The sequence below is a fragment of the Ischnura elegans genome, chromosome 6, assembly GCF_921293095.1.
Source record: "Ischnura elegans chromosome 6, ioIscEleg1.1, whole genome shotgun sequence".
In the NCBI taxonomy this organism is placed as follows: Eukaryota; Metazoa; Arthropoda; class Insecta; order Odonata; family Coenagrionidae; genus Ischnura; species Ischnura elegans.
The window spans coordinates 117,483,637-117,511,205 of NC_060251.1; the positions used below are offsets into that span (position 1 = coordinate 117,483,637).

The following is a 27,569-nucleotide window of genomic DNA, read 5'->3' on the forward strand; positions in this document are numbered from 1 at the left end:
ATTCATACGAGACATTGAAAAGTTTCACTTGACTTTGGTGATGTGTAATTAATTGCCTATTAAAAGGAATTCATTGAATTGAATATCAACGGGAAGTGAGCGATAAATATCCCTTTACAACTACTAACGCAGTGCTTGTCCACAAAACGTTTCGACGAAAGTAGTTTTGCTTTCGTATAAGTATGACTTGAATGCAAGTTTAGGTGCACATGGTTGCCACCACAGAGTATATATTGGCAGAGGGAAAGAAGAAGAGAAAGAGTGGTTGAGTGATATTTGAATTCAATAGTTTTACACTGGGAGGTAATAAGTTAACATTGATTGGGAAAGAACTACCCACAAGAAACGTTTCTCGCAAAAATGATGCAATTCTAGAGCGCCTGTACTTGACACAAGAAAAACTTCATGAACTTTGTGGCTGTACATTAAGTTGTTCAGGCTTTGCATTGATGAACAGGAGTATCCAACGGCCATTCAGTAAATGTTGCTAAATATTAGACATACACAAGAATGGCATTTATCCCTGAAGATTTGGCATTAGCGTTATGGTATTAATTAAATCAGAGATAAATACTTAAAATAAAATCCTAATGCAACGAAAATTCACTGTGAAACTCCTTTCCGGACAATTTAACATTACCTTTAAGAGCTCCTCGCAGTATGATCATCTTCCTGCCGCCGCATTCGAACAATTGTTCCGTAATATGAACAGCTGATTCGTCGTCCATTTCTCTCGTTGAAGTGAATTCCACCCACTGGCCGCTCTCATTACGGACTCTAGCAAGCATTAAACTCCAACGACGCGACGTGTTAGTCTTCGCCTCACATTCTCCAAGATCTGATTCCGCGCCTTCCGATACAGTCAGGAATACACAGGCAGTGAAAGCTGTTACTATAAAGAGAAAGAGAGCTGTGGACCTTCTGCTCATCGCCATGTTGATGTTCCACTATTCAGCAATGTCCGAGAGGTCGAACCAATACAACGGATCTGTCTGACTGCAGCCTGGTTCGCCGCCTTATAAATAAACGAATTTCCCCGCTTGAAGGACGTAATATAAAATAAAAAATACTTAAAATGTGTCGCCTTAGCTATAGCAAGGGCAAGGGTGCCTGCTTCTTGAACCATGATCTTTAACATTTCCACGAAAGGCATGATAAGTGAGATAGAATAAATATCAGGAGACTTGGAACCCAAGTGAAAATATTGTGTTGGGATTTCAGTCGTAAATAATTGACTTCATTTACGATGTACATAAGGCTATTTATTGCCTCGTAAAATGGAATGTTAGATTACAGTTGGAGAACATTTGCCGGACAACAACTACTTCGTAGCAGGACGGGTTACAGACTGAGACCGGGTAGAACACAGCAGGTCAGACATACAAAAAACAGTGCTGCCAACCCTTAAGTGTTTTTGGTTACAGCACCTTTACAGGCTTACAACACAACATCACCCCCTAACCAAAACACACTTTCAAGCCAAAAGAAAAAGAAAAAATATTTATGTGATAATATTTTGTGCTACATTCAACCTTTCCCTAAATTTTGCAACCTTAAATGCACTCAAAGGTTTCGTTAAGATATCAGCTATCATTTCTTCAGTTTGGATGTACCTAAGTTCAACCTTTTTACATTCTACAGCCTCTCTTACAAAATGATAACGTACATCAATATGTTTAGTTCTATGGCTTACCCTTTTGTTCATCGCTAGTTTCTGAGCAGACTGGTTATCATTAAAGATAATAGGTATACGATTCATCTTTCCAATTAATTCATGCAGAAAATTTGTTAAGTACATACATTCTTTTGTACCTTCAGAGAGAGCCATGTACTCTGCTTCAGTACTGGAAATAGCTACAGTTTGTTGCTTTCTGCTTTCCCATGATACAACACTTTCATTTAACGTAAAAACAAACCCTGTATATGATTTTCGATCTTCAAGATCATTAGCATGAGATGCATCTACATAACCATACATATTTAGCATTGATTGATTACCTCTTTTAAAAAACAAACAGTAATCATAAGTTCCCTTTAAATAACGCAACACTCTTTTTGCCCCTTTTACGTGTTCATCACTGTAACACGTATTATATTGGGATAATACGTTAACAGCATGAGCAATATCTGGTCTAGTGCAAATAGCAATATACATCAAACATCCAATTAAACACTGATAAGGGAAATTACTATCACAATTACCCTTTGATAATTTCATTCCCATTGACATAGGTGTATCAACTGGTTTACAGTCTGACATTTGAAATTTGGTCAACACTTCATTAATGTATTTGCTTTGATCTACCAAAATGCCATCACTGGTAGTTGTCACTCTCATGCCAAGGACATTCGTTACTGCTCCAAGGTCTTTCAATTCAAACATACTTAGAAGTTTACTTTTGAGCATCTCCTTTTCAACACAATCATTACCAAAAACAAAAATATCATCAACAAATATAGCAACAACAAGAATAGAGTTCTCTCTCACCTTTTTATACACACATGGTTCAGAGTTACACTGCTTATAATTAAGATGACACAGAACAGAATGTAACTCCTCATTCCATATGGATGTATGTATGTATGGATGTATGGAGTATATACTTTAGATGATTGTTTTAGACCATACAAAGCCTTTTTTAACTTGCATACCTTCTCTTCTTCTGCAATTTTTATACCCTCTGGTTGCATCATATACACTTCTTCTTTCAGTACTCCATTTAGGAATGCCGTCTTAATGTCCCAATGGTCCATGTCCCAGCTAAAGTGAGCTGATAGAGCAAAAAGCACCCTCAACGTTGAGTACCTTACTACTGGGGAAAAAGTATCAAAATAATCTACACCATATTTTTGGGTAAAACCTTTGGCCACCAATCTTGCCTTGTATCTAATCACATTACCCTCATTATCACTTTTAATTTTAAACACCCATTTGTTTTGCACTGGCTTCTTACCTGGGGGTAAATCTACTAGTTCCCAAGTATCACTTGCCTTCAGGGAATTTAACTCATCATGCATAGCTTGCACCCACTTCCTTATCCTTAGAAGACAGAGCCTGAGACAAGGACTTTGGCTCCACACTTGAACATACCGAACTGTACATTATGTGATCAGGGAATTCCTTCAGCCTTCTTTCTCGCAATGGGTACCTGCGTTCAAGACTAAGTGACACCTCCCTTTCCTCAGTGTCTTCCTCCTCAGTTGCCTCACCATCACCAATTTCAGAGACTGCCTCCGAGAGAACACAATCCCTTGTCACAACAGTAGGGTTCACCTCTGGCTCATTTGTCTCACCTCCTGGAAAGACACTTTCAAAGAATAAAACATCCCTAGCCTTTGTTAATTTTCCAGGTACTTTCAGGCTCATAAGACGATATCCTTTTGTCTCACTACAATAGCCTACAAATATCATCTTTTCACACTTTGGATCTAGTTTATGCCTCTTCTCTTTTGGGACATACACATGAGCTAAGCAACCAAATATCTTCAAATAAGAAAGGTTAACTTTCCTGCCACTCCAAAGTTCTTCTGGTACACTTCCTGAAACTCTGCTAGGACACCTGTTCCTAATATAGATTGCAGTGTTCACTGCCTCAGCCCAATAGCGCTTATCTAAATTAGCTTCATTGAGTAGGGTTCGTGCCATTTCAATCACTGTTCGATTACCTCTCTCGATCCGACCATTTTGTTCTGGATAATATGGCACAGTTTTCTCATGCCTTATACGAATTTTCCTTAAGAAGTCTGCAAATGGTTTATTGCAAAACTCAGTCCCATTGTCAGTACGCAGAATTTTAATACTATCACCAATCTGATTCTCAACTAACAACACAAATTCTTTAAATAACTCCAACACATCAGCTTTACTCTTAAGGAAATATCCAAATAATTTTCTGGAATAGTCATCCATCAACAACAATAAATACCTTGACCCTCCAAATGATCTTGCCTCCATTGGCCCACAGAGATCAGCATGTACAAGTTCCAATTTCCTTTTTGCCCTTCACAGGCTTTCCTTAAATGGAGCTCTCCTCATTTTTCCGGCAATACAGGGAGTACAACTTATCTCCATAGCACCTGTAAAATGGACACCATGAGCCAATGTCTTTAACTTTATCATATCTTGCCTGTTTAGATGCCCCAGTCTCTGATGCCACAGTGCTTCAGCATCAGCACTAAGGTTTGTTTTCTTCTGTTCATGCCGTGTGGTTGGAGTGGAAGTGATAAAGCAGACTTGCGGATTCTCATTCTCTATCACATCCTCCTTAGTCTCCACCTCCAGCCGATAAATGCCACCGATATCCTTGGCCACAGCAACCAAATCGCCGGTAATACTGCATCCATCCTTGCGGAAGATCAGGCATCCATCATCTTCACTAAAAAACACACAGAACCCTTTGCGGACAGTACTACTGACTGACAAAAAGTTAGATGTTGCCTCTGGGACATACAGGACATCTGATATTGACGATATTTCGCGACTATTTGGCAATTTAATGGGGATGTTGCCACTGCCAGCAGCTTTGATGATGTCGTCATTAGCAACAGATATTTCAAGATCTGATCCCCGAGAAAAAAAAATTGAGCACCTTATTTTTTTCGGGTGATACATGGTGACTACAGCAGCTATCTACATACCAATGTCCTGGAACTAACCGCTCAGTATGTACCGTTAAAGCGTGGCCAGTTACTCGTCCACTCTTTTTCTTCGCTCCAAAGAATTCTTTCCGTTTGTGGTCATCCTTTTCTGGACATTCGGACGCTTTGTGACCTTGCTCATGGCACTTAAAGCATTTGTATACAAACTTCTTCCCATCAGTTTGTTTAACAGTCCTGATTCACCTCCGCGCCCTTTGCCTAATCTCTTACCATAGGCATTTTTCTTCGCTGCGGTGAACAGGGCCACGTCATCACGGTTCTGAACTTCACTGGATTGCTGCCGATCACTCTCAGATAAAAGTTTATTCATTAGCTCATCAATTTTAACAACTTCTTTACTATTATCAATGGACATGATAAACGGTGCGTAATGATCAGTTAGCCCCCCTAGAATTATCGATATGAGCCAATCTTCACTAACCTTGGCATCGATGTCTTCCAGCTGATGAGCAAGATTCATTACTTTTGTCAAATAATCATCCATCGATCGCGATGTCTCCAATTTGCAATGCCACAGACTTCGTTGAAGTCGCAAGCGTCTGCCCCAACCTTTGTCCTCATATGCGTCGCAGAGATTCCTCCAGGCTGCTTTCGCTGAAGTTGCGTTTCGTACTTTGGCGAAACACACAGGTTCTAACAGCATGCAAATGGTTGTAAGAGCTAGTCTGTCTTTATCTGCATTCAACGGCAACTCATTACCGTCCTTGTCGGTGTCCGGAACAACCGCTACCCATAAGTTTTTGTTCTCGAGATAATTCTTGACTTGAAATTTCCAGTCCTGAAAATCTTGGACACCTTTCAATCTCGGAATACTCGCCAAAATAGAATTTGTTCCAACACTGTCTTCCATAGTGCCCTTTCAATCGCACAAATGTTACAGTCAAATTCATCCGCGATATGATAATCTCTAACCCAATGATTTTTACGAAAAAAGCATCGAAAGAAAGTTCGAAGGCCTGGGCCCATAACCTGTTGGGATTTCAGTCGTAAATAATTGACTTCATTTACGATGTACATAAGGCTATTTATTGCCTCGAAAAATGGAATGTTAGATTACAGTTGGAGAACATTTGCCGGACAACAACTACTTCGTAGCAGGGCGGGTTACAGACTGAGACCGGGTAGAACACAGCAGGTCAGACATACAAAAAACAGTGCTGCCAACCCTTAAGTGTTTTTGGTTACAGCACCTTTACAGGCTTACAACACAACATATTGGCAATCGGTATTCTTCGCCACAGAATGTTGTCCGACTTTCCATTATATAATTTATAACTAGCCTCCACTTTGTTCAGTGTCTGCTTTCGAGCTTACGGTACAGTCAGTAGCACATGGGCTAGCAACACTGTAATTAGAAATGCGCAGAGTACTGTAAAACATTCACACGCAGCATTAAATAGTACCTACACTGTCTATAAACGCTGCGCTGTTTATGCTCAATGTATTTCTGCTTATGTTTCGCCCCTTGCCATGTTGCAGTAATTCTGTTCAGTGAGGTCCCAAAGGTTTAATTGATTCAACGAATCTGTTACTTACTCCGTATTTAGCCTTATCATTCACATGTACGCCCGTGATCCACTTAAAGGCTACAGTAAAAAGCATAGCATCAATTATTTCGAAATATTATCCATATTGGAAAGGGTACTTGCTTCATGATCCATGATCTTCTATGTTGAGACAAATGAAAAGTTTTATTGGAACAATACAACTTTTCAAATGAAACAATAATCATCTCCACAGTTAGGAATCCAAATATTGGTTTTCCTACCTTTCCATACATTTTTCCTTTTCGCTTTCGTGATATTTTAACTTCCAGGTGTTAACAAATACGGCCAACTAAGGCTTAAATTATGTCTCTATCAGATGGACGATATAGTAAATCGTTGGTGGGTTTACATTTGTAATGATAGCATTCACTGGTTAAAATAAATGAACTTTACATAAGATTGATAATTACTGTAAATTTGTGAGTCGATAAATGACATATACACAATGGATGAATTATAATATCACCAACGAATATGATGAGTTATCAAGCCGTTTACGTTGAATACCACCAAGTACTTACATTAGCCTTGAATAAACTTTCAGCCTTCACTCCGGAAAATTCTTCCTTTTTCTTTGCAGATGCTTGGATCATGGGGAATTCTGAAAAAAAACAATACGCTATGTACGCATTTTTCACCAAGATATTACACAATCCTCAGCCAACTAAAAATGTCCGCCATAAGCCTTCATTCAATACAACAAGCACAGTATCCTTTTCACACAGAATCCTCCCTGCTGCCATCTGACGGCTAGCTTCAAAAAAAGTGAAACTAAAAATAATGAAAGTAGGTACAACGAGAAGTGGGGTAGCCTGGAATTTCGATCGGGGGTGAAGGGGGTCCAAAGCTAGATTAGTAAAGTTACTAAGTAGAGGGCTTCAAACTAATTTTAACGCTTTTCATGGTAGAAAATACTTCGTTTGTCGATGAAAAATATTTTGAAAATTCATGATTTTTCCATATTTGGTTTTATTTTATGAAGTAAATGAAATGTGTTTTTATAATTAGGTAGGGTTCCGAACCCTATGGTTCCTTTCAAATGTGAAGTAATTTACCGTTTGCAATCAATTGGTCATATTAATTTATGTATCCCGATATTAAAGTGCACTGGTGACTGAAAACAATAGAATTCCTGATTACTGGTGGCATGTTACAATTAAGAGCGAAGTGTTTCCACGTTGTCAAATGACTTCAGTTGGGACTTGTGCGAGGAGAAAAATATATGGTAACCCTACCAAGCAAATTCTGAGATACAGGGACACAGCGAGGGGGTGGTTGAGGACATTCCCGGGCCCCAAGGCCGTTATTATGTAGCCCTTATGTAAATTGGGTATACCGATGATCCTCCTGCAATATTTTTTTTTCCATCGCATTTGTAGTTTTGTGTGATTTTGAGTGGCAAGAAGACGTACACCTCATAAGTTTTAAATAATATTTAAAGTTGTATGAAATTTGTGATTTTCAGATGCGTAGGAATGGCCGAATATTACCACCATATTTTATCCAAGCACCACAAAATCCTAACCCACAATGTGTCTCACATCCTCGGGGGTATATCTTGGATTTTACTCTGCTTAGCCCAGCTATAAGCCACGGAACTTTCATAGTATTTCATTTTTTTAAAGGAATTTAAAATGTATTTAAGGCATTCCTGCACCACTCAAGGTGACTCTACGGACATAAAAATGACATTCATTCAAACCAAGTTATTAATGTTTTCGAGTGTCCTCATTCCGATTCGTAGCATGGGTCATCTGTTAAGAACCCCATATTTTAGGTCAGTGATAATGATAGTATTGATTTATTGGCAATGAACTCGTTTAATTGGCCAACTAACCTCTTTCTCTTAACCCAGTCCGCTTTCCATTTCAAAAGAATTTGTGGCAGCTGTTTCGCTCAATGTTGCTTTGAAGCAACATACATTTCAAGGACCTAAAAATCATAGAGAATGCATGATATTAAGGCAGCTTTAATATTGCTTGTAAGCTGTATCTTCGGAGCTAATATTTACGTCACAAGGTAATGCTTTGTGCAAATCTCGATTTAATAGGGGACAATGGAATAAGGAATCCAGAACGTTTGAAAATTCTCCCTGACAGCCTTGTTGTTAGAAAGCTTTTTTTGTCATTGAATATCGTTCAATCAAATTTTACGCATTATATTATTAAAATAAATGCATGATTTAGCTATCGTAAAAGATACAGGCCGATTACACGATGTCTATTACCTTTAAATTTGATCCGAAATTTGTGTTGCTTCAAAGCAACAACGGGTCTCCAGGGAACGATGGGAAAATCTGGTGCATTTAGAAATTCCAGATTAACAATTTGGTCATTCTATTGACACATTTTTAATACTTAATCGTACTGAAAGGAGAAATACATTGCTGACATCCTAGAAGAATTCAGTTACGGCAACATATCTGAGCACATCAACGACTCCATCGGCTTCACTTGAGGTGATGAGTATCGACATTTCGCGTATAACAACCATAAAAATCCCAAGAATCATCATAAATATGACGAATTGTATAAATTGAGGCCTATTTTGAATACCATAGTACCAAAATGCAACAAACACCCCCAGAAGAGTGACATTCCATTGATTGATTGAGCAAACGATTCTTTTCGAGGGAAGGAGCCAATCTAAACAATAAATCATAGGCAAGCCTTAAACTAAGGGTTTCTAAGTTTTTACGAGATCTGGCCAGTAGGGACTCATGTACGACTTTGAAATATGTACTAGGAAGGGAACTTGTAAAGACGTACGATTGAAAGCTTCGTGTGATGTTGTAATGGCTCTCAATGATGAGTTGTCGGAATATCAAGTTTTCAAAAGTATACTTCGATAATTGGTTTTCTTCCCTTCACCAATCAATTGCTCTAAAGGATAGACTATTACCTATACCTATGCACAATTCGCTGTGATTGAATGTGCTATTACCCTCTGTCCTGGGAGGTTATTCTCAAGTCATCTGGAAGACGAAATTCAAACTGGCGAATTTAAAATAACATTAATGTTGCCTCAGTCCGATGGTGTTATAGAAAAGCTTTTATTGATCAACATTTTGTGGCTCAGTGCATTTTACTCCATCATCAGTGCAAATAAAGCACTTCATGCATGTGAAAAATTTACACTTGAAATAATTATTCAATACGTATAACCTTAATGATAAATTAATTCACTACCTAATATTAAAAATAATATATTTAATGATGTGAATATTTAAAAATAGTTACATCTTGATGTTTGAATGAGATACTAATTTACAGCGGATAAATCTAAAATAGTTCCCTAGCGGCCTAATGTTGCTCTGAAGCAACATGCAGTAAAATCTAAATGTGTGAGGGAAATTCGAAAAAAAACTGTATTAACGTATTCTAATTATTGTATATACGCAACTTAACCACAAATATTAAATTAAAATTGACGGATAAACATATTGGGTTTTAAAGAGTTAAATGCCCAAAATTCAAAACACTATTATTATGCTCGTATTAAAGACCACATAACTCAGATATGACATCAATGTTGAATTTTGACATCAATTTCGGTCATAAGTGTATTATATTAACAGTATTTCCTCATTATTTTAATACACGTACTATTATATTTACTACCTCGTAAGCCGACTGAATAGGCAGGCGGCGTATAGTATTAGAACACCAGCCGCTTGCATATAAAAAGGAAACCCTCTAACGAAATCAAGCCAAGTATTTATTGAAGTATTTATCGCGCGGGTGAAAAACGGATTCCCACACATTTCTAATCGGATGAATATCTCTGTTGATTTATCGTTTTAGTCGTACCAGTAAATCTAGTGGGCTTCAAATATCATGTTATCCGAGTCACTCTTAAAGATATCCATTCTCAATTGCTCAAGCAATATAAGCATTGCTCGTAGCCTCCGAGTCTCTAGCGGCTCCCAACCTAATTCGCATATTATCTGTTTAACGCTCTCTGTACACTGATAGCAGTTTTTAACGAATCGCGGAGCTTTCCTTCGAGTTTTATTAAGTTCAAAGATGAAGTATTTCTGCACCGCAACCCATATGCTCTTTGCATATTTAAAGCTAGGTTTACACCTGCGAGAAAAGTTGCGACATAAGTTGCGCGAGTGGTGTCGCATAGTGTAAACTCACAGATGCAATTTTTCCCGAGAGTTGGACGCGAGTTATTTTGCGAGCTCTCGCGCGAGCCAGTGTCACTGTTGGTTGCGACAGTTGGTATGGAATCCGTTTACATGTGACAGCATTCGGTGCAATTTCAACTCGCGGAAGTGGTCCCTCCCGTACCGTGGTCAGTAGCTTTTTACAATGCCACGAAGTAGACGTGCGCAAACTGCCGCTACAATAGTGTTACTTGATTATTGGCATGGAGGACATAAAAATAAAAAAAAGAAGAGGAGTATCTGGGTTAAGGAATGGATTGATAGAAGGCAACATTTGAGAGCTTTCTCGACTTTAAGTAAATGAGTTACAAAGGGAGGACTCTCAACAGTTTAGGAATTTCATCAGGATGTCTGCTACAGAGCTGGAGAATCTGCTCTACTTTGTTGGGCCATAAGTCCAAAAACAGGACATAGTTTTGAGGGAATCGATATCAGCGAGTCAGCGGCTGATAGTTATAACCCCACGTTTTCTTGCCTCTGATAAGTATAATCGTTTTTATTCGTTATATTGGCCTGTTTACGTAAGTGTAAATATCCACAGTAACCAAACGGATGGCACAGTGGTTCCATTAGAATGGTTTCCTATTATTTTTTTTATTGCCTAAATCGAAAGATTACTACTCCTGGAGTACGTATTTCACGCTTTTAGATTTTTAAATGACGATATCTATTTTCCGCGATTAAATGAAAAGTGAAAATTTTCAAGCGCGCGAAAACGCGACGCGTAAGTATGAATGCCGGGAAATCTCTCCGTGTGACGTATTTCTGGTTCCCGCTGCCGCCCTGTGAGGTGAACTTGAGGCGAGGCTTAGCGCTGATACGACGCAGGCTGCTAGCGGGTAGCTGAGTACCCTGCTGGCTGATAGCGCTTGGCTTAAATAAGGATTATTAATACCTTATCAAATGAAGAAAACTTTCCGACCTTAGCCAGTTTTAATAAGTGATTTTTAAGACATGTTTCCCTGAGCTCTGCGCCTCATGCATGCGATGGTAACCTCAGACGATGTATAACTCCTGTCTTCTCGTATAGAAACTAGGTCCCTGTGACGTAACGTGGAGTGGCATCGCATGGGCGCCAATCTGGCCCTTTTCAAATAAGGATAAAAATGGACCATTGCCTTTCGTCTAAACCGGTATTTCTAAAACGAAATAATTTGTATATTATGAATACATTAATGGTGGGTAACGAATCGCAATCAATGCCTTTCGTTTTCTTTGATGAAGGAAACTACCGTATTGCGAATCTAGCGGGACAAAATTATTTTTATCAAAAAACTGAGATCTTTTGTCATGAAAACATTCAGAAATGCCAAATTATAGACAAAAATATAAAATAACACTATCACAGGTCTTTTCAAAGTGGTTATTACGAAAAAAATGTATTTAATTTGCAAAATAATTTCATGTTACTTAACACTTGAGAAATATGAAGAAAATCATAAAAAATGTATAGTAATGCGCTTTTTTTAATTTGATGAACTAATTAGTTTAAAAATATGCTCTTAAACACATGATTTAAACGTAAAATCGTTTTTCACAGAAAGTGAACTGCGGAACGTTAGTCACCTTCATCATTATTACTCTCCCAACTCTCTTCATCTCCGACATTTACCGACTCCACGTCCTCCAACTCTTTAGCATTACTCATTTCATTAGGCGCAGGTAATATTGGTTCCCTGAGAAGCTGCCTGGCATCTATCGAGAGGGAATAACAATGCCTTGGGTGCAACGAACTAACACTGGAAACATAAGGCCAGATGTGACTAATAGTAGGTTATAAACATCTCTCATTGTGTCCTTTCTTGGTTATTTTAGCGCGTGATTTTCTTTGAATTTCCGAATATGCTTATTCCTTGCTTCTTGGGCCTCTTCGGAAAGCAATGCAATGGGGGCAATAAATCACTTTTGTCCCATGAATTATATTTTAAGTACCGTGAAAGGCATGTAACACCATGAGTATGACGCATGTACATTAGGGCGGATCGCAAAAATCGATTTTTTTCAAATCCATCTGGCCCAATGAAAAAAAGTTGTGGGACCGATCAAAAATAAGGCCTGAAAAATTTGAGACCTGTACGTGAACCCCTGACCCTCGCTCAAATGCAATTTAGGGGGGGAGGGTCAAAATTCGAAAAATATAATATTTTATGGTCATTCCCTATAGATTTTGCCGAGTTACCGTCCGTTAAGGGCAAATATTTCGTGCATTTTGACGTATCTGCCACCGTTTACCCACAAAATGCCTAATTTGAGTCCGCGTCCGCGAAGAAAATATTCCAACGCCCACGCAGCGTCGCGGATACCAGAGCCGCAGGCCGATCCCTTCCCCTCCACGCTCGCTTCTCCCCCTCCCACGCCTCTAATGCAGCAAAATTCATCCCGCGCATGGTGCTAGGAGGTAGTTTATCTTTGATAATATAAATCAGAAGATGGTAGAAGGTAAAAAACGATGCGTAGTGAGACGACTTGTCCCTTATTTGGTGCCTCGTCGGCGTTAAACAAATCGATGTTACCAACTTTTAGAGAATTGATGAAATATTTTTAGATCTGCGCACGCAGGAAAGGAGACTACGGTCTATGAAGACGCCTCTCGAGTGGCTATGAAGGTTTGGGAACTTAGGTTATGCACTTATATTCCGGTATTGTCCGACAGCTGTGACTTGATGGATTAATAAGGGTGAAGGCCGCCGGCGTACCCTCCCCGCTACCCTCTCGAACGCCCCGGATGCACCAAAATTCACACCAAGTGCGTCTTTCTTCGTTAGTCTTACTAATATTTGATGTATCAGCATCTTCCAGTGAGGAACAATCATGAAGGAATTACTCAATTTCCTGCTTTCCAGTCTGTATTTCTTATGTTAGTGTAATTCCTCGTCTTTTGCTGCTGTCAACAAAGTTTTGGTAAATTCTTTCGCGAATCTCTCGTACGTATGTATAATTAAAGGAATATTTAAATTCAAATTTGAGCTTTCATAAATAGATTTTTAAACACCACAGCGCTAAGCTCAGATATAGCCCAAGGAACCGGAGTCTCTCTCCTATATATCATCAGCGTGTAGTTCTTTACGTCGGTATTAAAATCCAGCATTTAAAAAAATCTCGGATTGATCACCAAACGCATCCTTTCAGGAAATGCAAATTGGGTCCCTAGATTACCCTCCCAACGTTTATGTCGCAAATCCAACTCAACATAGTGCAATCAGCAAATAGACCACTGTAAGGGATGAAATACGATTTGATGCTTTCCCGGCGAATGATATGGGTAAAATCTTTTCGGGGTTCAACAAAATTTATCCCTTAGGATGAGCCCCGAGTCGGAGCTTGAAATGTTGGCCATTATGGAAAAATTAACCCGGTGGGAATCCCGAGAAGAGTCTACCCACACTGCAAGGGATGTTGGAATTATGTTTTTAGCAAAGGGATGATGCCTCCTTTTTGGGCGGTATTCGCTTGGTACCATCACAATCAAATCCTTTTTAATTCTGTGTATCTAATTTTCACTCGGAAAGGAATCGATAACCGCAGATTTTATAACTTTTTCTAATCCTCAGATGGGGGAGGCAAACCTCCAAAAGTAGGACCCTGTTTCTTCAGCTAACACCACACATAACCCTCTAAACTTATATTGATAAGTCCTCTTCCATTTTTGCATCAGACAAGAGTATAGTCTTTCATTCCAATAAAATAAGGCCCTTTGATGACACCTCTCTTTTCTTATTCACTGTAATTAGCATCTTTTTCTGTCTACGTAAGTAATTCTGGTACACTAGCTTTGATGTATCTTACGAAGTTATGACTTTTGCGTCAGCTAAAGTTGCGGGAACGATCATTGCTGTTGTTTGGTTCTAGCATATACCTCTATCACAGTTGGCAGACGCATTTTCTCCGAAGAAGTTCCAATTTGAGGTTATAGTCCTTAATGTTTATTTCATGAGGAAAGTAGAGATACAAATCGACTTATTCCTCGCCAGTTTAATTTTCTTCGGATGAATTGATGAAGAAAATTTTTGATACTATTTTCCCGTACAAGAATTGACGATGATGACTCAACGCTGTCCTACAATTCCCTTTTTTCCTCAGATGTCGAGTTAATTTAGGGTTCAATCCAGCAGCCATCATCTTTCTTTTCGTCAGATTGTCTCTCAAAATACTTCTTCATTGGGGGAACCTTATGCTCCTCCATGCACTTACACGCAAAAATATCGCATATATAGCAGGTAATTGAGTAATTCCTTAGTGATTGTTCCTCACTGGACGATGCTGATACATCAAATATTAGTAAGACTAACGAAGAAAGACGCACTTGGTGTGAATTTTGGTGCATCCGGGGCGTTCGAGAGGGTAGCGGGGAGGGTACGCCGGCGGCCTTCACCCTTATTAATCCATTAAGTCACAGCTGTCGGACAATACCGGAATATAAGTGCATAACCTAAGTTCCCAAACCTTCATAGCCACTCGAGAGGCGTCTTCATAGACCGTAGTCTCCTTTCCTGCGTGTGCAGATCTAAAAATATTTCATCAATTCTCTAAAAGTTGGTAACATCGATTTGTTTAACGCCGACGATGCTCCAAATAAGGGACAAGTCGTCTCACTACGCATCGTTTTTTACCTTCTACCATCTTCTGATTTATATTATCAAAGATAAACTACCTCCTAGCAGCATGCGCGGGATGAATTTTGCTGCATTAGAGGCGTGGGAGGGGGAGAAGCGAGCGTGGAGGGGAAGGGATCGGCCTGCGGCTCTGGTATCCGCGACGCTGCGTGGGCGTTGGAATATTTTCTTCGCGGACGCGGACTCAAATTAGGCATTTTGTGGGTAAACGGTGGCAGATACGTCAAAATGCACGAAATATTTGCTCTTAACGGACGGTAACTCGGCAAAATCTATAGGGAATGACCATAAAATATTATATTTTTCGAATTTTGACCCTCCCCCCCTAAATTACATTTGAGCGAGGGTCAGGGGTTCACGTACAGGTCTCAAATTTTTCAGGCCTTATTTTTGATCGGTCCCACAACTTTTTTTCATTGGGCCAGATGGATTTGAAAAAAATCGATTTTTGCGATCCGCCCTAATGTACATTTCTTCTGTTTTTTTAGCATACTTCTCAATTTCACTTGTACTTATGGAGAAACCACAGGAAAGTGCGCTAAGAATTGTTCCAAACCAATGAAATAATTCCACCTCTACTCAACTAATGCCTGATGAAATGTCAGGATTCTTTTAACGTCAAAATCTGATACTTTGTACAATTTCTTCCAGTTTATTTTGATGACCAAGGGCATCAGTGGAGATATCTGTGCCTTTACCTTTTGCACTTCTTTCCCAGTTATCTCATAACTTTCATCTTCCAGAAATAATTTAATTGGTCTACAATACCTGATCGAAGACGGCCTGGTATTCTGCCATAAGATGTTGTTGTTTTTATCATTTGATTTTAGCGGAAGAAAACATAGAAATGGAAAACATATAGGAATCATCCACTGAACCTTATTCCTTCCGAAATACAAATCTCAGCTTATACTGCTTGTGGCCACTACTTCCATGTTAACTTCACTTAAATATCATCGTATATTTGAATTCATTACCAGACCGAAGGAAGTTATGAAAGTTCAATTATAATTTTCTTCAAATTTTATACGAATAGCTAATACTAGTAAAGTAGTAAAATTGTCCATCCCAATCTACTTGAGAGAAAATTTGTGCCACTGAAGTGGTACCATGCATAGCTATATGTTTGGCGCTGTACTATCTATGCACTATCTTCGTCATACAATCTCTATTTTTTAGGTGACTCTTATCATTCTCTGATGTATTTATTCTTCTTGCTAATGTTACGCAAAGATTCCTGATTTTTCACTCTGTTTCTGTAATCTTTCAGGGTCACATTCCACAATATTTCGCTTTATTCATATAACGTAATAAGTTTTTTTTCTCTAAGTCCGACCATTTGTAACTACTTTTCTCAAGGGGATTTTCCATCCTTTTCCCTTCATCCATCAACAAAACAACATGACACAAAAAACAAACAAAAAACAACAAATTACAGGAGACTCGAGAGACAACACAACTACACTTCAGCCCAACTTCCGCAAAAGTGTCGGGAAATATCTCCCACGGTTTGATCAGGCGACAGTCCGAGCGCGAGAAATTGCTAGAGCTAAGTTTCATGTTTAGACCTGCGAGTCGAAGTGTCAGACACTCCGCCGCCAAGCTCGCGACACTGCTCGCCGACCCGTTTACACTTGCAATTTTGGCTGTCAGACAGTAAACTCGCGTAATTTCTCGCAGGTGTAAACCTAGCTTAAGGTGTGACCGGATGAGTGCGAAATAGGACCTCTCTTTTACTTTCACGTCCGAAAATATTTTCGCAATATGACCATATCTGCGACCTGAAATTTGCACTCGATTCTAGCGCTCTTATTGATAACGATATGGCAATTAATTGTCTACATAGTATTGAAAACGATAGAACATTCGGGTGATACGAGAAAGGCCTTGATGGTGAAGAATTCCTGCCTGAAATATTTTCCGTATTCCCTCCTACAGGTACAATAGAAAATACTGAAACTCAGTCCCAAAGCTGCGGCGTAAGTGGCGCCGCTTCATTCGTGGCAATACTTTTGAATACGACTGTACCTTTGATTGATTGGGGGACGTATAGCTTCATTCCTGGTGGGAGGGATAAAGTGATTTTCGAGGCGTTATTACGCACTTTTACATCAAATTCATTGTTTCAAATAGCACCCGCACAAAACAGAGGAGAAAATATACTTGATTTATCAGCGACGAAAATATCTCATCAGGAAATAAAATTGAGCACCATCGAAGGAATAGATGACCATAGGGTAGTAACAGCAAAGTTTTGTCTAAGTACCGCTAGAAATTTTAAAAATTGAACGCAGAGTTTTCATATTTAAAAGAGCCGATTTTGATGGGTTAAAGAGTCGTCTGAAAAATGCTTTCCTTGCATTCCAAGAATAAATAATAAAATTAAATGTAGAGGGTACTTTGAAAGCTTTTATTTCCCTCGTAACTTCGGGAATAAATAGCTCGTAGCTTCGGAAATCCTCAGTAAAACAATAAAAGGAGGCAGCGAACCGAGATGGTATGACGCGGAAGTGAGAAAATCAATGAGGCGATAGAGGGCGTGCCATGCTAAAATGAAAAAAAAAACGTCAGCACGGATTTACCCGCTAATGAACGTGCATTAATTAGAAGAGATAGGTTGTCTAAAACCGCCACGAAGGAAGCGTTCAGGAATGCAATCACGAATTTTAAAAGGAAAAACACTAGTAGAGCACTTAAGGGATAACCCAAAAGTATTTTGGTCTTATTTTACGGAAGTTCAAGGTAGAAGATGTAATTCCTACTCCTAGAGTTTATGCACAGAGCCTTCTGGAAACTCATCCGAGGCAGTAGACTATCTCTGCATACCAAAAATGCCGCCTAATATTAGTACGCACGGAATAGAAAATATATGCAAATAGCTCAGGTCAATTAAATCGCCTTGTCGAGACGAAATCCCTTCTCGCGTATATAGAGGACTTGCCTCAGAAATTACCCACTTCTTGTAGTTAATATTCAGTAAATCCATCAAGGAACAGGGAGTACCTAACGACTGGAAAATTGCTAATGTAACGCCAATATTCATCAGTGGAGACAAGTAACAGTCATCTATTTACATTCCGCTATATTTAACGGCCATATCATGCAAAGTCCTTGAACACATCGTGGTCAGCTCGGAAATAAAAACCTAGATGCACAAAACTTGTTAATGAGAACTCAGCGTGGATTCCGCTTTTCGCCCACGATATTTTAGTATCCGAAGAGGAAAACTTTCCAGTAGACGCGATTTTTCTTGATTTCAAAAAAAAACACTTGAGAAAGTACCCCACGGAAAGTTAATAAAAAAACTGAAATCTTACGGGCAAGATGAATATGTCATTTCCTGGATAAGAGATATTTTGAGCAACCGCGTGCAAAGAGTAGTATTAGACGGTGCAGTCTCCAACGAGGTTAGAGTCACTTCAGGCGTCCCTCAGGGTAGTTTCATTGGCCCACTCCTATTACTTCTTTATATAAACGACATTGGTGAAGTACTACACAGTAAGGTACGATTATTTGCAGACGACGCTGTAGTTTACAGGGAAATCCGTTCCAGTAAGGATAGGGATGAACTAAATAATGACCTCGCTGCTAGCCAATCGTGGTGCGATGCATGGCACTTAGAATTAAATTTGAAAAATGCGTAGTAATGAGTTTCTGAATGAAGAATAATTCCCCACATCATTCGGGGCACCCAATTGAAAACAGTTGAATCCCTGAAATATCTAGTAGTTAGACTCTATTGTGGTCTATCGTGGAATAAACATATTCGGGAAATAACAGGTGAAGCTAATCGTAAAATGGGTTTTGTTAAAACAATATTAGGAGAGTGCGACGAAAAATTGAGAGAAATAACCTACTTTTCCCTCGTTAGACCCCATTTAGAATACGCATTCACACATTCCGTAACGAGGAAGTAGGTAATGACAAATGCGGAAATTGAAAGTGGCAGGTTTTGTATGGCAATCAAATCGCTGGCAGAAAGGAATGAGGTTTAGAAGTTGTAAATTATTATCTCAGAGTCGTCAACAAAAATTTCAATGGTGGATGAATTCGAATTGCGGAGCTAACGAAGAATGATAAAGAGAACGTGGTTCGCTCGAGTGAGAAATAAGGAAATGGTAAGAGGAGTGGAAGAGGAAAAAGAGAAATACTATTTTTTAAATCATCCGAAGAAGATGGAACAACGAAATCTGTCTCGTTATGACGTCTACGTCATAGTGTGCTCTCATGCCAATGACATAATACTAGAGATTAATATCATCTGTTGCGAGGCCAAAAGAAGGACATCGGCAGCCAAGAAAACCTTTCAATTAAAGAAAAGTACCTTCGCAAATTTCAGGGTTAATGGTACTTTGTTGGGTTCCCTAAAGGAGGAGGGTTACAAGAAATGGGTAGACCGACAGAAATATACTTGAGAAATTACCGCAAGAAGCTCAATAGGAAAAAGAACCAACGCAAGAAATGAAAATAAGAAAGCAACGCTAGTCGGTTACTTACTCACGCAACCTAAGTTCATAGCGACTATTGAGGCCATTTTACACGGTACATTAACTCGCACGGGTTAACACTAGAAGGACGGCAGGGGTCATTTGACCCATTTTCAGAATTCAAATTTATTTTTCTCTTATTAAAATATCTTTTTAAATTTTGAAACTTTTCGGCTTTGTTCATTTTGGTCTATATTTTGATAAATTAGTGAAAATTCAACAATAATGTTTTGTTTTAAATTTTTATGACGTGTTATACCTAGAAGGACGGCTGGGGGTCATTTGACCCACAACTGGGTTTCGCGCTATTTTCTTGCCGTGGGCACTTAGGTGCCATGTATATCATATAATCAGCAAGAGGCTAGTGTGGTAGATGATTTGCTTCATTTTGAATCTGAAAGTACCCGGTTCAATGCCAGTTTCGTCCTAAAGGCTCCTATCTGTATTCGAAAACCTAGGCATAGCAACTTGTTGTGCACAATCTTTCGATATTTTTTGGGCAGCAAAGGGAAATAAAACGCAAGAAATGAAAATAAGAAAGCAACGCTAGTCGGTCACTTCCTCACGCAACCTAAGTTCATAGCAACTATTAAGGCCTGTTTACACGGTACATTAACTCGCACGGGTTAATGTCTAAATGTATGAACGCGAGAATGAACGCTAAAATGCACCGCGTAACCACCCATCTTGTGCGAATGCATGCACAGAAAATAGAACCTGTTCCAATTTGGTTCATGCATTCGTACATGTTCCGTTCCGGTCCACAAAAATCATTCACGCAAACGTCCATTAACTGGTACGTGTTAATGTTTCGTGTAAACAGGCCTTTACAAAAGGAAAAATTCTTGGCAAACTACAAATGATGACCGAGAAATTCTTACGAATAAGTATTGACGATGGAAATGGGATGAACCTTTAACTATGACATGAAATATAGGAAAAAAAGGTTGAAGTTGGAGTCATATTGTAAGTTATGGCTGCAGCAACGAGGAACAAAATATCCATGATTAAATATAAACTACTCATGGCTATTTCTAATTCTTGAATATGAACTCAAATACCTTATGACTTCGTAATGCTAGTAAGGCAGTTAAGGATAAGACGTTTTTATATACTCTCTATAGACTCCCTTTAAAACTTTCTATCTAAATACTCTCTATAGAAGAATCATTTCCTACACTCTATATCGAATTCCGCGTAGCCAATCTCAACGCGTATTTCAATAACCAGTGCTTAAAGTTATAAGTGATTCCTAAGTAAGTCAATCTGTGTTGTAAATCACCCTCCAGGCAGTAGAGTTTTAAATGGAAGATTTGAAATTTCCATTTGAAGTTTATATTTTTTAATAGATATATCGCACTTCCACCGAGTGAAGCCTGAAACGATTACATACGAGGTACAACATCTCCAAAGAAGAAATTCTTCAGCATCTACAGAAATATCTGTGGAATATAGAATATTCCTCCATTTCTGTATGGACAGTAAAGGTTGTCCAGGCTTCGCTAAAAAGCACGCCCTCCTTGGCCTTGGAGTAAGCGTGTATCCTCCCCCTACTTCTCCCATTCCCTTCCCCAATTGAGAGTTCAGCGGATAGAACACCACAGGGATATAAGGCGCCGCTGCTCAAAGGGTACCGGCCGAAGAGCATTCGACTGCGGCAACGAGGTCAACTTTTGAAACAAGAATGACATACACAAACCCGTCTTTTGAACTGCCAGAGCTTTTTCAAAAGGCTTAATAACCACCTCAATAACTCCGGTGTTCAGCTTCTCTCTTCCGCAAAATACAATTATTTAATCGTATTTTTTAACCAGATTTTTCAGAACATTAAGTTTTCTTTGCAAATTGTGGAGGCAATGCTTAACAAAAACTCCAAATCTGGAAGTATGTGACTCAACAAATCCAATTAGAAATACTTTAGAAAATAACAAAGTGAAAATAGGTAGTATAAACGTACTATGAAGTGACGACAAGCTTAAAGAAACAGCCGGATATGTTACATGGCAGTTACACGCAAATACCTATATAAAATATCTCTCAAATATACAAAGTCATCAACTGACTTAAAATCTAAATGCATTCGGAAGAATTGAATAATTAAGTTAGGGCCATTGCCATCAGTCTAACCGTAGTGTAGATACTAACGCTAGAAAATGTCAAAAGTTGTTGTCGTTACAAAGAATGTAGTTCATTTCAATAGATTTTCGTCAGTTTCTACAAGGCAACTCTATGAAGATTGTTTTATTAGGTTCAATGTTGTCGAAAGTCGTAGAACCAATTATAAGTAGCATCGGAACAAAAACGTCTTAATGTTCCAAGGGAACCAATCTATTGATTCACTAAGTACCAACTCAGATCATTCATCATACGTATTCAGAAGACGTTGATATTCATAACGGAAACGCGAGTGTAGTTAAATTGTAGAAGCCACTTTTGAAACAAGTTAACTATGCAAAGAAAATCCGACGCCTATATCTTAAGAAATGCGTCAATAAACCTAAACGAAAAAATTTCCATTCATATTTTCCGGCATTTTCCCTGGAATTTGAAATTTTTAAGAACTCCATTCAAGGCAAAACGAGCCAAATTAAAAAAAAATTGTATACACTTAAGTATATAGACCCGTGAAAAAAATTTCAATTAAAAACTTTAATCAAATTAAAATTAAAATATTTCAACTAAAAAGAAAAAATTTCAAGCAAATACTAAGGATTGTCAATGGCAACAATTTGGCGTATAACATAATAAAATGTTGTGTGATATTGAAAATTGAAATTAGCTTACCATTCGTTCCTCAGGATCACTCTCGAATGTACAAAAATTCTAAGAAATATCACCCGTATAACTGACACACCACAACTTCCACATGACTCGGTGTACTGAAAGTAAATTGAGACAGACACAAAATGAACATAATGCTGTTACTTAATGCACGAACCGATATTACGAAATGCATAAAATTTGAAAGCTGAAATATCATCGCAGCACCGTCCCGCTATTACGATGACGTAAAATTTTAAGGTAAGAAAAAAAGTTGGTGAATAATGATAGTCAATACACTAATTTATTCGATAATCTTTCCTTCATGATTTCTAATACCGTGTAATCGGTTTGAGAAGATAAAATTTAAGCCAACAATGAAAGGCCTAGTTTGGTTAAATTCTTAGGAAATTCCCGAATGTTTGCGATAAAAAGGCAATCAATCACAGCCACTCGCCGGTTTCAAAAACGGAGAGGCGTCTATTTCAACTCTCAAAACGAAATATTAAGGGATACATTGTAACGTTTTTTATTTTTCTTTGGTTTACTCCACTTTCAAATACACTTTAAATAAATCAATCTCGGGAGAGACACCTGTCGGCCATCACTCTTACAATGCAACTCACTCTTCCCATACCTCTCCTCCCGCGCCGTCCACAACCACAACAATCACCTCCCTCCAACTCTGCTGCTTATTATTACCTTCCCCGGTTCACGTCACACCAAAATCCACAACAAACAACTTAAATTTACATGTTACAACATCTTGAAGGAACACCGGATAATACCATGCCAGTGATAACTCCAAGGTTAGGCAATCTGCGGTGTAATGGCACGGCCTTACAAATATTCAACTATCTTCGTGACAAAGCCCCGGAAATTCTTCTTCAATTACCTTGCGGTCAGAGCTAAGACGACGTGAAAACTCGATTGAAATCTCATCGACCCGACTACGGGAGACAAATCATTATATTTTAGCTGTTAATAAAACCCTTGAAGGAATCACTCAAGAAGCACGTACGGATGACCTTGAAGCACTTCGTCGACGACACACAACCACTCAAACCAGATAAAATTAAACTGAGTACCTACACCTTATTGACTAAATAATCGCAATATGACCACTGGATTGCTGCAATGGAATATTTTTTCCATCATCTGATACGTGAGATATGCAGAAGAAATTACTGAAACTGGATTAATAGGCATCGTACTCAATGATGAACAATTTAGACGTATCCCACATCACAATAGCGATCGGACCGTGAAAGTGAATAAGCGATTACAATAAGGCAAGATAACAATGGAAAAATAGCCTCACTATCCTCGCATATTTGGCAGGAACAATGAAATCATAGAAATCACCGGCGAAGATACCTCGAAAACACTTCCATCAAATCTTGAGGTTCTTAATCGGAATAAAGCACCTACATTTGTCGGCATTAATCACAGTTAATTCACTGATATCTTAAACACTAAAATAATAAAGTAATGGCGTAGAAATTAAACAGGGAATTGGTAACTTAAACATGGCTTGGTTACTTACCTCTTAACTCGAAGACGACTATCACTAAACTGAGGCGGGTCGAGGCTCCCGAAGATTCGAAAATTGAACATGCACCTGATTGGATAACACCTATGACGTCATGAAAATAAGGCCGATATATTTTCGTAAATATAATAAAATAGACTCTCAGTTTTAAATTAATAAATAGGATATCATCGAATATAATTTTTAAATGTAATACTTTATATAAATTCATTTAAAATAATTTAGTTTTCCAAATAACTCGTATCCTTTCCTTGAGTTGCGTAATAAATTCGATAGTTTCAGTGCTTTTGACTCTCCAACGGTTTCAGTGCTCTATTCAACCAGACGTCGCTAAATTCCATTATTGATCCTCACCACTCCCTAACTTCCTTGGAATTTCTTGTCTTGTTAACCGTCAGGAGACCATTAGTCATCCTCCAGTGTCATTTCAAAAACTACTTCCGCGCTGTCAGTGTTGCAGTGTCTACACCAACGGACCACCGTCTATAACATCAACATCGGCTGGCACACAGAGCACGCTTGAGAAATTTGAAAGGAGTGAGAAAACGTGTGCATGCGAGGTTAGAGTAGGATGATAACGTGTTGCAAACAGCGGCTTGCTGGGAATAAATTCACGTGATTGACCGTGATTTAATGAGTGAGTAAATTATAATTATTGTTATTTTGTGGGATTTTATTGCTATCGTAATCTGCATTCCATTTCTTAGTGAGCCGGTTGTCGGCAAAATTGCTATCATGTTACATAAAATATCGTCGATTTTTAGGATTTTATGACTCAATTGCATTAGTTAGCTACCCATTCAACAGCTCCTTAAGATGTGACAATGGTAAAACTGATATTATTTCAAACTTTGGTTATCTCCGATAGGTTCTCTGGAAAAAAAAGGCTTTGTATTGTTTTAATTTCTCTCTTATTTTTTGTATCAATCTTTTATTTTCTGTATATTATTTGCATTTTTGCAGCATACTTCTTTATTACTTTCTCCTGGACAATGATCCTAAAGTAACTGCATTTGATCTGTTTCACTGGTTACAGAGAATGTGAGTACGGAGTGAGGGGAAAATTTGGTACGGACGTGCTTGAGTAGCAGAAATACACGAGGGGGATCATGATTACGTGAAAGTTAATGTGCAAGTACTATGAATTAATTGCCGTCATCTTAGATCAGCAATCCGAAGGTGGGTTTGATGCAGCTCTCCACTCAGTTCTCCTATGATCTATCATTTTCATATTTACGTCCATCCAAGCCAAAGTTCGGTCTGAGGCATTGAGTGAGCGATGACATAAACTGTATTTTTGTAAACACCCTCAAATGTACTTCTACACCCCATACCAAATTTTCAATGGCGAACTACGTGCCATCACCATAGTAACTAATTAATATTAATCACAACCCCGATTTATATTCCCTGAATTCATCCGGTTGCTTTGGATTCAATATATGCATTGTTGTTCCCTCTTCAGTCCCAAAAGAGTTTTTAGTGCTTCTTAGATTTCTCGGGTAACCTCCCTGTTTCCCAGAAAGGTTTAGCTAGCATCCAACAAATGTGGTCAGTAAATGACATTCTCAGTTTCCGTCACTTGTATTTAATCATCTCATCATCCGTGATGTAGATAATGATGTAATTTTAATGCTAATAATTTATTCAAAACATAATATTCATGCTATAATTATCTGGTGTACCAACTTCCAATAACCTTTCTCATGTCGTTTTTTTTGGTGTAATTTTGCAGTATCACTGAACTAAGCGTTTTTCCGGGTATTCATCCGGGTGCTCGTCGGGGCGGCTGTCACAGATACGAGAATAAAGTCAGAAGAAATTTGGTGCGAGAAGAACAAATGGTACGAGCACGCCGATGGAGCAGAAATTCATAGGAATAAACCTGAATACGTGAGTAAAAAAGTTAATTCAATTAATTTACATTCAAGTGAAATTGGAGTCTATAAGTGGGCCACCAATCCCCTCCCATCCTCAACGTCTTCTCACTCTCTAAATTCTGTAGACTAAATCCTCCAAAACAGATTACTCACCTCCTGTCCCGTAACTTTTAATTCGTATATCAATAGCCCACTATCTCTCGTCTGCGGGACTCTATACCCATCATAAGTGATATTTTCGCTGACATCTCACAGTGTTTGATGATTATCCTCAAATTAGTGCCCGTGCCGCTAAATAGCTCAAGCGAGGCAGTGTCGTTACTAGGAATATGCTTTGGATGGGGAAGGGTGGCCTTCCACCTGTTTGAGAAAAATTTGAAGAAATGAAATCCCTGCAAATACATTTTACATAATTTTGGCACTTAAAATTTGGGTTTCATTAAAAGGTTCCGGTTAAATTTACTACACATCAAAACTAGATAATATTTTTGCATTTCATTTTTATTTCTCTGAGGCTTTGGGGGGAATCTATCCCCCTCATCCACCCCCAAAGTTACGCCACTGGAACGGGAACTTGGGTAACTCTATAGGAACATTCTTGCGGGGGGTAAATTTATCCTCAATTATAGTCTGTGTATGACTATTTCCCTCTCTAACTTTCGCCATTTCCCGCATTAGTACTGAGGTTGGGGTTTCAATGTTGACATCAGTTTATTGGAATTGCGCGTCTCTTTTATGTAATGGAGGAAAAAAATCGAAATTTTGATTATATCCATTTTAACGCATGTCCTCCACCGATGCAATCCATGGAAGTAAGAAGCGACTATCAGAGGGATTTTCTTCCTTCCGCGACCTTCAATTCTCAGCACATTTCTGAGGAACCGTTTGTGTACGGGATGTGCTAATCCTACACCGTGAAGGTGTGGAATTATAAATACATACAGTATGATTATTAAGGCAATATATTTGTTTTCTCAGAATCGACTGTATAAAAATATAATAATTACGAGTAGTTTTAAAAGGTGAAACTTGTAGTTACTTAGTTGTTTCGTTGGATCTGGAGCCCTTTGACTCTTTCCAGGAGAATGAAGCCGACTCCTAAGATCCTAGTATCATTATTCCTCTTCTGTAACACTCATAGTAACACAAAAAACTACACAATCACCACAAGATGCGCTTCCACACGCACACCATCCAACACACATAACAATATGAACATGCAGTGAACCGGTTATTTCCACATTCATATATTTTCGAACTCCTCACAAACCAATGCACTTCACACAGCCTAACGAATCATTTGCGTGTTTTAGATGCACATATTACTTCCTTCATGTTATTATAAATTTGAAATAATGACTTCACAAGACGGAAAAGGGACACCACTCAAAAATGAATTCCAACACTATCGTCACATGGTTACCCAGCAACTGAAGTATTTTCTGAGTGGCTTCGCACCGATCCCAAATTTTTCCCATCCTCAACTCTGAACTGCGTCATGCTGAAGGCCTAAAGACACAACCTCTATCTACGGATAGTGGAAGACGCCAGTTCACAACCAAAGCAAGGAAGCAAATACTGCCGGTTGAGCAAGAGTGATGCGTCGTGTTAATCGCACGATTAAATGCTATTGATGGCTTTGTACGGAATCCGGGGTAATTCTTCCCTTCGAGAGCATTTCCGATCATAACATGAAGCGAGGAATAAAAGACCAGACCTCACCGCGGCATACGATAGAGTAAACTCAAAATTGAAGGCATCCGGTGAGACGGGGACTCATAAATCCATACAATGGATTAACGAGCGCCATATTTCGCCATTAGCTAAAGCATAGTCACCCTTGGGACGTAAAGTAAGTAAGGCAGTGCAGCAGCTGTTGTTTCCACTTAAAATAAAGGGA

General features: G+C 38.7%; 1 protein-coding gene across 2 annotated transcripts in view; it reads right to left on the bottom strand.

Annotated features, from left to right (window-relative positions):
• Window positions 1-22,313, bottom strand: part of LOC124161574 (neuralized-like protein 4) — a 33,560-nt gene extending 11,247 nt beyond the window's left edge. The window contains exons 1-3 of one of the 2 annotated variants that reach the window (XM_046537953.1): window positions 22,262-22,313; window positions 6,728-6,807; window positions 641-892 (exon numbers count right to left, since the gene is read on the bottom strand). In XM_046537953.1, the coding sequence (XP_046393909.1) occupies window positions 641-788 (148 nt within the window). In that variant the 5' untranslated portion in view covers window positions 789-892; window positions 6,728-6,807; window positions 22,262-22,313. Of the gene's footprint in view, window positions 1-640; window positions 1,027-6,727; window positions 6,808-22,261 lie in introns of those variants that run through there. The other variant, XM_046537952.1, reaches the window with a different exon arrangement.
• Between the last annotated feature and the right edge of the window lie 5,256 nt (window positions 22,314-27,569).